This window comes from Austrofundulus limnaeus, unplaced genomic scaffold (genome assembly GCF_001266775.1).
Source record: "Austrofundulus limnaeus strain Quisiro unplaced genomic scaffold, Austrofundulus_limnaeus-1.0 Scaffold478, whole genome shotgun sequence".
Classification (NCBI taxonomy): Eukaryota; Metazoa; Chordata; class Actinopteri; order Cyprinodontiformes; family Rivulidae; genus Austrofundulus; species Austrofundulus limnaeus.
In genome coordinates, this window is record NW_013952880.1 from 286,081 (window position 1) to 296,877 (window position 10,797).

Consider the following 10,797-nt stretch of genomic DNA (forward strand, 5'->3'; position numbering starts at 1 on the left):
ATAATAATAATAATAATAATAATAATAATAAACACAAATCTGAGAGGATAATATTCAAAGAAAAAATTATCTTAGATGTGAAAACTTGTTTTAGTTTTTAATAATTGATTTCTTTGGTGCTGTCTCCTACTACTGTACTGTACTACTATTATTTTCACCTGCCACCATTAAAGGCAGGCAATCGTGTTTGTCTGTTAGCAAAATATCTCATGAAATAATAGATGGATTTTTAATGAAACACTAACAAAACAATTCTTGCATGGGCAGCTACAAGTAGTTAACCTTTAGTGTCAGTCAATCCAACAAGGCCGCCACAGTTAATCAGCCTTAGCAGAGAAATAAACAACTATAACTCAGTCAGTTTTACAGATATTGGGCTAAATTTTGGCGTGGTCATTGCTGAGAGTTATCCTCAACATGTCCTGCAAGTACAACCACTGTGCATGAGGTCTTTGTTTGCAACTTTGGTCATGAGTTTTAAAGTGAGCACTGTTTGTCTGTTAGCAAAAAATATCAGGAACCACAGGATGGATTGTAAAGTAAATCCCAGAAAACAGTCTTTACATATTCTTCAACAACTGATTGATTTGTGGAGTCCACACAATTTAATATGGCTGTCACAGCTAATCACCTATAGCCTAGTCCATGCTGCAGAAACTGAGCTAAGGTTTGGTGCAGTAGTAGCTGAGGGTCATCTACCTCACATAATCTGAGTGCTAACAGGTTGCAAAAGTTTTTAATTTTTTTTTTTTTTTTTTTTTTTTTTGGCATTCAAGGTGGTGGATGATATGCATGTTGGTTAAATTATGAAATGTGCTCCAACAACTTGTAAGAGAAAATGAAACTGGATGATTTTATGAGCTCAATGAGGGAAAATGTGATGTGAAATAATATGTGTCTTTTGAATATTTAACCTCTTTAGATTTACAGGGGGAAAATAGTAATATTTTGACTGAAAGCAAGAAGTGTTCAAACATACAGTGGTGCTGTTCAAAAGTGACCAGAGAAGCTGAGTTCAACACCCAGCACCTGTTAGAGCAAGTTGGCTGTGATGAAGACGTAGATCCTGGCCTGGAACGTGGTGAACTTGCCCTGCCTCCACAGCTTCATCTCCACAGTGACGAGAAAATCCCGGGGAGCTTGGACCTGCCGCTGCAGGTACACGGCGCCCGTGTAGGCGTTCAGCTTCCTGGTGCTGAAGTAGGCTCCCTCGTTGCCGTGCGTGATGGTCACGATGACGTTGTCCCCGGAGTAGGCGGGGGAGGGGCCGATGCGGAATATCTGAGCGGGGACGACGATGTTGGACTGGAAGCTGAGGTAGTAGTAGGTGATTCTCACCGGAGAGTTCTGACACTCCAGGGGGGCGGGACAGCTGATCCGCTCACAGCGCCTACAAGCAAAAACACCAACAGTGTTGAACAAACGGATTTACTTAACTTAACACAAAAATGAAGCGCTTTGTACAGGATGGTTTAATCCTATTTTTTTAATAAACTTTACATAAAAAGCAATGAAATTTGTGTTTGGTAGATTATTTCTTTGTTGTAACAATGCTTTTTTGGTAATAAACCTACTGTTGGAAAGCCTGTTAATTTCCATGTTAAATGATGCCACATTTGTAAGGAACATGCATTTGTGGGATGAGCAGTGTGAAAACAGTAAAATGAAATCAATCAGGTCGAGTTGTAGATTGTCCAAAAACTACACCGATTTTCCCCCATTTTTCATGCATACACACATATAAAGTTTCATGGATTTTTCAAAAACTTCTTTAAATTTATTTTACATCTAGACTTCCATCCCTCAGACTGTTGTGATGTTTTCCTGCATCCAGAGCCTCCTACAGTCCTCCTAATTTAAATACCAAGATGTCAAGATGGTTGTGTAGGCCCTCCTCTTTTGATTGACACGTTTTTACCAACTGGGTCCATCTACGGTCTCTCCACTGCGACAGGGTATTAAGGCCAGACTAAAAGAACTTTTTTTAAATTACGAAAATAAAGTCGTAATATTATAAAAATTAAGTTGTACGAGAATAAAGTTGAAATATTACAAGAAAAAAGTTGAGATGTTGTAATAAAAAAGGTCATAATTTTACAAGAAATAAGTCATGATATTACAAAAATACATTTGTGCGATAATAAAGTTGTAATATTTACAAAATAAAGTTGTAATGTTATATGAGACCTCCTACAGGAAAAAAGCAGTCTCACCGCTGCGTTGATATGAGGAACGTAGAGCGGTGTGTGAAATTATACTCTGGTACTGATTTTACAAATAAAGAAATACTTCATCTTCACCAGCATCAAATTATTATCAGTAGCAGGGCTTTAAATTGTGCAAACGACTGTGTCTATTTCAGACTTTATTCTTGTATTGTTTTGAATTTATTATAACATTAGGACCTTGTTCTCATAATTTAATTATAAAAAACTCTCGTAGTCCGGCCCTAATATATAAATTTGTTTTATATATAAAACATATATATATATAAAAATATATATATTTGTTTTAAATTTGTTTGTTTATATGTTGATATAAGTATTTTTAAAATGTCATGTTTCAGCTATGTGTGGTGGGGTTAATGTTGGATTATATTTCATTTGGATGTACAGTAAAGTAGTGGCTGTTCAGGTCTACAGTCAAGTCACAATATTTTTAACCTTTTTCATAGAATAAAAAAGGCAACTTCAAGTCTGTGTGTGAGGCTGCTGGAAAACAAAATGTCTAAAGTTTTAGTTTTTAAAAATTATTTTATAAAGTTGTCTGTTATGTATTGATTGATACTGTATTGTATTGATTTCTTTACGCCTGAATGACTCATGGGTGTAATTAAAATGTTTTAAACAAACAAAAACTTGAAAAGCAGCCATGTCCAATGAAAACACTTGAAAGCTCTTCAGAAATTTGCAGAATTTTGGCTCCTTGGAAGCAAAACACGTATCAGTAAAAGAGGGGATGACTTCAGATTTTCGCAAAATGTGGTTTTGAATTACATCCACTACGTTTGTTTAGAAGGAAAACAGTTTCTCGTGCCTTTTCCCAGCACTGAGTGAAACCATAAAATGTGTCGACAAATTTTGCTGAACGTTTTGAAGGATTTAAAACTTACGTGTCCGACACTTTGCGGTAGTTCAGGGGACAGGCCAGAGACAGGCAGCGGTACCCTCCCTGGATGTTGTAGCAGGTCTCAGTGAGAGAACAGTTATAAGCCCCTGTAGCGCACTCATCAATATCTGAAACATAAAGAGAAATTACAGATAGGACCGGTTTACTGCCGGGTGTTAGTCACAGGATTATAGGGTTAGAGAGGGAAAAAAAAAAGTTTCTCAAGAGGACTTTCAAATTAGCAAGACAAGATTTTTAGGGCTATAAAATTTTACAGTGTGTGTAATCCTTTGCACCACCAATTATATTTATCTGCGCAGCACCACTCTGTGAGCAATTTTAAAAATCAATCTCAGAGAAACTCAATGAGGCGGCTGCATCTGAAGAGGCGGCGGGAGCTCACCGCTGCAGGAGAGCCCGCTCGGAGACATGGTGTATCCGTATTCAGGGCAGGCACACTGGTAGCTGCCGGGAACATTCACACACTTGTAGGTGCACAGATGGCCGATGCTCTGCGAGCATTCATCAAAGTCTGCACGACAAGAGAAGATAAAACGGTTGTACGCGGGAGTATGAATTGAGTATTAATTTCATGTTTGTGTTGTGTGAGCGAGGAGGCCCCACCTGCACACGTCAGCCCATCTTCTCGCAGGAAGTAACCCTTTCTGCAGTAGCACTGGTAGGAGCCGTAGATGTTGGCGCACTCCTGACTGCACGGGCTGGTCAGACACTCGTTCACGTCTGGACGTTAGAGATTAGAGCTCGTTACTGCCACGACTTATTAAATGAATCAGTGTTTTAATTTCAACGTGATACAGGATGCTGTTATTAGGGAGTTGACTGCATAAACATTTATTATTGTATGAATGCTCAGACAGCACTCACATTTATGTTTTCCTGTTAATAGCTACAAAAATACATTCGCCTCAGTCAGGGTAAACATGCTTTGAATTCAGTTTATTGTAACTTTTATACTACAAATTGTTGCCTTATAAAAAGTTCCATAAAATAATTTTAAAAAATCTCTTCAGCTCCTTCATAAACTCTGTTTAAAATCTGCTTCAGCACAGCTGCTCTGTTTATGTTACTTTTAGCTTTTAGCTGCTGTTCTGCCACTTCCACCTTTAAGTTACTGTTCTCCAAATTATAGCTTTTAACTACCTTTCTGCTGATTTTAGATTTGATCAAAGTTTTGGACTACTGCTTTGTTAATATTAGGATATGTTAACAGAGATGTGTGCAAGTTTTTATTGATTTTTTTTGCAAGTTCAAGTCAAGTCTAAGTTTTTGACCAAAAATCCAAGTCAAGTCTCAAGTCTCTTGACCTCAAGACCAAGTCTTGTTGCATGTATCACTTAACTGGCAGTTTCATCAAAGATATTCTAACTATACTAGATTATATTATATAATACTATATTTTAATCAAATATTAAAACAGTATTATGTTAACATAATACTGTTTTAAAAATACTGATAAGTTTAAGGTTTTAATAACAATCAAGCATTTAGAGTATTGTTAACAGTAATTTGCACATGAAGTCATTGGCAAAGAACAAATCCAACAAGTCTGCTGCTGATTTTACAATAAAATACCAGATATTTTTGTTAAATGCATAAAAGCTTGTCAGTGAAGATGAAGAACAAGAATCCTTAAAGTAAAAGGGCTGCACAAGTCATCACAAAAACAAATTTTGGATTTGGACTCCACACACATTGAATTTTGCCAGTCACTTGTCATGGTGTTGAATAACGTCTCTGTAAGCAAAGCTTATATTGAATATATTGCAACGCACCTGCCATGCTGAAGCTCTGTTTGTCACTGTCATGGACTAATTATTTATATCTGTTTCCCCTTGACACTGTCCATCACTCGTATCTTTCTGATAGCTCATTTCGCTCTCGTTGTCTGTTTGTCCAGACAACGGGACTCCGCAATGGACTGACCTCTCTTGTTTGATAAGACACTCTTCGGGTGGGAGTCTTGTGATTGGCTGGACAGTACATTTGGCAATCTGTGATTGATTGTAAACTGTCACATGGTGTTGACATGATGTACATTATTGGCTGTATTCTGCTGACGCGGTCAGTAGCAAGCATGCAGAACCTTCCTGATTCAGTTCTGTTTGTTTGTTGCTCACAATTAAATCATATTTTGATTATCATATATGCAGACTCTTCTGGTATTATTCCAACGTGTTTCTGCTTTTGCGACCACATCACGTAGGGTATGCATCATTAACACTGGACGGCGCTGGCCCCTCCCATTCTCAGGTGAGCGGGAGTGGAGTGTATGGAAGAATTATTCAGACTTTAATCAAGAGCGTATATTTTCATTTTTTTTTTTTTTTCATTTTATTTGAGAGCAGGAGTAAATGTCTTTGCTCTTAAAACTTTATGTATTTGTTCTCAAAGGAGCGGAGCATGGATGCGCATTGAAGGAGTGAAAATCGTGAGCCGGGCAGTGAAAAGACTTGCATTGTTCGTGAGTCTCAAACCACAAGTCCAAGTCAAGTCTCAAGTCTTTACAGTCCAAGTCAAATCTAAGTCTCTAATAGTAGGGACTTGAGTGCAACTCAAGTCCGAGTCACGAGTCCCCATCTCTGTATGTTAGGCTAATTTTAGCTTCTGTTCTGACACTTTTAGCATTAAGTAACCACTCTGCTACTTTTAGCTTGTAGCTACTATTCTGCTGATTTTAGATTTTAACTAAAACTTTAGCGGGTGCTTTGCTATGCATTGCTAATTGTGGCTACTGTTCTGCTCCTTTTAAGATTAAGTTAGCATTCTGCTAGCTTTAGATTTTAACTGCTGTTCTGCCACTTTTAGCTTTAAGTTACAGTTTTGCTACTTTTAGATTTTAGCTACATTGCCGCTGTTTTGGATCTTAACCCAAATTTTATCAGCTGCTTTGCTATTATTGGTGTGTTTTGCTGGTTTTAGTTATTGTTCTGCAACTTTTAGCTTTAAGTTATGGTTCTGCTACTTTTCAATACATCTCTGCTGATTTTAAATTTTAGCTAAGATTTTGCTACTGCTTTGCTAATAGTGGCATGTTTTGCTAATTTGAGCTATTTTGCTCCGTTTTGGCTGCTGTTTTTGGTTTTCAGCTTGTGTTCAATTGTTTCAGTTGTTTGTTTTTTGTTTGTTTTGATTTTTTTTTAGCAAATCACATGAAAGTCATTTAGCACCCAGTCTTTAATCGGCATTCACAGAAAATGAAATCTCCCTGGTTGTGTGAACGCTGACAGACACAGATGTGTGCTTATCATGGAGGCCCAAATGAGCCACTGGCAGCAGCTTCAGCATCATTCTGGCTCTCATTACAATTTTCTTCAGTTCATACATCAAAACATCAGCCTTTTGTGCTGTTAAGATTATTACAGCAGTAACTCTCATATCACTAATAGACTCATATAAAAGAAAGATGTTTTTTATTGGCTTTAAAGTGAGTAGCTGCTGGGGCCCAGCTCAAAATGTTTTTAGTTGTGACAGATGTTCTGCTGTCTGAAGACACAACGAGCTGTGAAACATCTCATCACACATCCTGGAACAGCTCTGTCTTTAAAGCAGCACTGTTTTATAATTCACACACGCGCACATATTTTCACACACGAGTTGACAAAAATCAAACATGCATGGACACGCACCCACAGCCGTGCGGACTAACGTGAACACAAACACACCTTCGCAGCTCTTGCCATCAGCAGATAAGCGGAAACCAGAGGTGCACGAGCACTGGTAGGAGCCCGGGGTGTTCTCGCAGGTCTGGGCACAGAGACGGCCGGAGAAGCGCCAGCACTCATTTACATCTGAGAGGAAGCATCATCATCATCATCATCATCATCATCATCATCATCATCATCAGAAAGAGTACAGTGTGCTTGTGTGTTTACACCCATGTTTGCAGTGGAAAATGTGCATTTTTAGTGTCCTGTGTGTGTGTTTGTGTGTCCAACAAATTGTGATCCATAGGGACCACCTGTCTGCTGATAGTCTAAACCAGTGGTTCCCAAACTTTTCAGCTTTTGGCCCACAAAATAACAGTAGCAGAGACCTGTACCCAACTATGTTTGGATGATAAACATTTGTATCGGTCAACAAGACATAGGCATGGCAGCAATATTTATTATACTACATTTATCCATTTTAAATATGCTAACCTCACTCCTTTGTAACAACTAAGGAAAAAATGTAATTAATTCAGAAAATCTTTTCAGGACCCCATCCCCAACTTTGGGAAACACTGGTCTAAACACTCCAGTTGAGTGTTTTATTACGAAAGCCACAACACGACGCTGTGAATCACGTGCGGAGGGAGCAGCGGGCTGAAGAGACGTGATCGGTGGGAGTTTATTGGCTGTTGTGGGAGCCGAAGCTGGGAAATAACAGCAGCTTTCTCTGCTCCGGAATATTAAACAGGAGGTGCAGAGAGGGGACGCCAAGTGTAACAGGGGTTGTGTGATAATTGCATCGTACTGAAAAGGTGCAAAACGGTTGAGGGACAAAACCCAAACATCTATCGTACCTACGCACGTCCTCCTCATCGAGTCAAACTGGTATCCTGTCCGGCACTCACAGCGGTAGGAGCCGGGCAGATTCTGGCACAGCTGACCCTCTCCACAGCGATGCAGGCTGGTCTCACACTCGTTCACATCTACAAGAGCCACGTGAAATCAGTGAAGTGATCCTGAAGACATCAAGCTCCCAGCAGTAAGATTTTAAACACAAAACCTTTGCCATCTCAAAAACATTGTTTTCGGTCTGAGTTTGACACATTTACCCAAGTTCTAAAAAACAATGTGTAAAATTTCAATAAAAACAGAACAGACACACACAATGGAATAACATAATAAATGATTGCTACATTAACTGTACAATTTTTAGAGGGAAAAAAGGGTTGTTGTGAGGTTTATTTTATTTTATTTTCGGATATTCACTCATTTTGAATTTGATGTCTGCAACACCTGTCAAAAAAGCTGAGACAGGGGCAACAAAAGGCTGGGAAAGTGGAAGAACGCTCAAAAAACACCTGTTAGGAGCATTCCACAGGTGAACAGGTTAACTGGAAACAGGTGAATGTCATAACTGGGTATAAAGGGAGCATCCCTGAAAGGCTCAGTCGCTCACAAGCAAGGATGGGATGAGGTTCACCACTTTGTGAACAAATAGTCCAACAACATAAGAAAAATGTTCTCATTATAAAATTGCAAATACTTAGAGATTTCATCCTCTACAGTCCAGATTATCATCAAAAGATTCAGAGAATCTGGACAAATCTCTGGAAGTAAGCAGCAAGACTGAAAACCAACACTAAAGGCCCATGACCTTTTACCCCTCAGGTGACACTGCATTAAAATCCAACATCATTCTGTAACAGATATTACCACGTGGGCTCAGAAACACTTCACAAACCAGTCAGTAAACACAGTTCATCTCTACATCTACAAGTGAAAGTTGAAACTATCCTGTAAAGCCAAAACCAGATATCAACAACACCCAGCAACACCACCGACTTCTCTGGGCCCGAGCTCATCTGGGATGGACTGAAGCAAAGTGGGAAAATGTCCTGTGGCATGATGTTCTTTTATCAGTGCAAAGTTCAAAAGCCAGCCTCCCTGATGGTATGGAGGTGTGTTAGTGCCCATGGCATGGACAACTGTCCAATCTGTGAAGGCATAATTAATGCTAAAGGTTTTGCAGCAACACATGCTGCCATCCAAGGCACGTCTTTATCAGAGACGTCCTGCTGATTTCAGCAAGACGATGAAGACACTTTCTGCACGTTACAACAGTGTAGCTTCGTAGTAAGAGTGTGGGTACAAGACTGGCCTGCCTGCATTTCAGACCTGTGAAAATGTGTGGTGAACTATGAACCACAAAACACAACAACAGAGACCCCAGAGTGTTAAGTAGCTGATGTACATTAAACAAGAATGGGAAAGAATTCCTCCTATAAAGCTTCAACAGTGTCCTCAGTTTCCAAACACTTACTGAGTGTTGTTAAAAGTAAAGCTGATGTAACACAGAGGTAAACATGTTCCTGTCCCAGCTTTTTAGGACATGCTGCAGGCATCAAATTTAAAATAAGTGAAAACAAAAAAAAAATAACAATAAAATTTATCCATTTGAACATTAAATGTCTTGTCATTGTTGTGTATTCAATTTTTCATTTATGTTTTACACAATGTGTAGTTGACACTAAACTACAGGTTTTGTTTAAAGTTGAGCAGCTCCACCTTCTTCTGCCTGCAGATTGACTTTAATCCTGCATATAAAATGGGATCACTTATTCAACACTTGTAACGGCCACACGTCTCACCAACACATCTGGATCCGTCGGGACTGGCATGATATCCTCGGCTGCACATTATCTTCCTGGTGCACGTGAACGAGCCCGCCGTGTTGATGCAGTTAAACCCTGCGCTACACGGCTGGGTCGAAGCATTACACTCGTCAATGTCTGGAATGAAGAGACACACAGAGGTAGAGGAGATGAAGGTGAAGAAAGGCAGGAGAGGAGGAGGAGGAGGAGAAGCCCCGCAGGCAGACGCACGAGGCAGGAGAGACCGGCGGGCATCTCTTTAGCCTCCCTGGTGCCGCGATATCAAAGCAAAACACAACATCACACAGCTGGATGACTTTGTTCTGTGAGGCTGACATGTTCTCCATTTTGTCATTTCTCCTGCACTCCCCCACTTTTTTTGTACAGTGGCGTCCGCTGCCTCGACATGCCTCAGTTCCTGCCCCTGGGGGCTAATTCCATGGCTTCAGTTCGTACTGGAGGAGGACAGAGGATTTGGCTTTTATCCACCCCTCTGCAACCTCTGAAAGTGACGGCTCTGATATCCTGCCTGTGTGGCATTTTGACTCCTCTACCGCTCCGGCCCTGCTGATTCATCTGTATGAACAGGCGTCCTCATAGACAATGACTCACCCGTAAATCCCTCATTTACTCATCTGTTTGGAAACAAGATAATGAAACTCTAAACGGTCCTTGTAAAATGATTTAAATACAACAAAAAAACCACTTAGTCTTTTTATTTCTTCCGCCTCTGTGGCAAAATTAAATCTGAAGAGAATTTTACAATTAGACCCGAACGCAACCTTTCCTAAAGTGTAAACAAAAAGATAATTCTGCTTATAAAACAGGGCCATCTTCATTTATTTTATTTATTTGCTTGTTTTAAGCGGGGCGGCATGGTGGAGAAGTGATTAGAGCTGTTGCCTCACAGTAAGAAGGTTGCAGGTTCACTTCCTGGCCTTTCTGGGTGACGTTTGCGTGTTCTTCCTGTTTCAATGTACACACCAAAAACATGCATTAGGTTTACATGTAAGGAAACTGGTGTGTTTGTTTCTGTGTCCCACAGTTTATTATCACCCATTGATTAAAGGCAAAGTTTGATCATAATAATGTTAGCAAAATATCTTCAGAACCACTGGACCAAACTAAATGAAACTTGTAGAAAGTAATCATTGGAGATGGCTGCCACAGCAAAACAACCTTAAAATCATAGAAAATGTTTATACGTCAGTGGGTTTTACAGACACTGATGCAAAATTTAGTGTGGTAGTAGCTGAGAGTCATTCACGACACATACTCTGAAAATATTACTTTTATTAGAACACCATGATGTCTCGTATGGAGGACCAAACCTATCATTATTGGAAATAAATGTATAAATATATAAC

The 10,797-nt window shown here is 39.6% G+C and overlaps 1 protein-coding gene across 3 annotated transcripts in view; it reads right to left on the reverse strand.

Moving 5' to 3' along the window:
- Nucleotides 1–661: 661 nt before the first annotated feature.
- The window catches only part of fbln2 (fibulin 2), a 47,385-nt gene continuing 37,249 nt past the window's right edge, over nucleotides 662–10,797 (reverse strand). For 2 of the 3 annotated variants that reach the window (XM_014025480.1, XM_014025479.1), the window contains 7 exons: nucleotides 9,428–9,568; nucleotides 7,634–7,762; nucleotides 6,792–6,917; nucleotides 3,733–3,849; nucleotides 3,512–3,640; nucleotides 3,113–3,236; nucleotides 662–1,390 (listed from right to left, as the gene is read on the reverse strand). In XM_014025480.1, the coding sequence (XP_013880934.1) occupies nucleotides 1,033–1,390; nucleotides 3,113–3,236; nucleotides 3,512–3,640; nucleotides 3,733–3,849; nucleotides 6,792–6,917; nucleotides 7,634–7,762; nucleotides 9,428–9,568 (1,124 nt within the window). In that variant the 3' untranslated portion in view covers nucleotides 662–1,032. The remainder of the gene's footprint in view (nucleotides 1,391–3,112; nucleotides 3,237–3,511; nucleotides 3,641–3,732; nucleotides 3,850–6,791; nucleotides 6,918–7,633; nucleotides 7,763–9,427; nucleotides 9,569–10,797) is intronic. The other variant, XM_014025481.1, reaches the window with a different exon arrangement.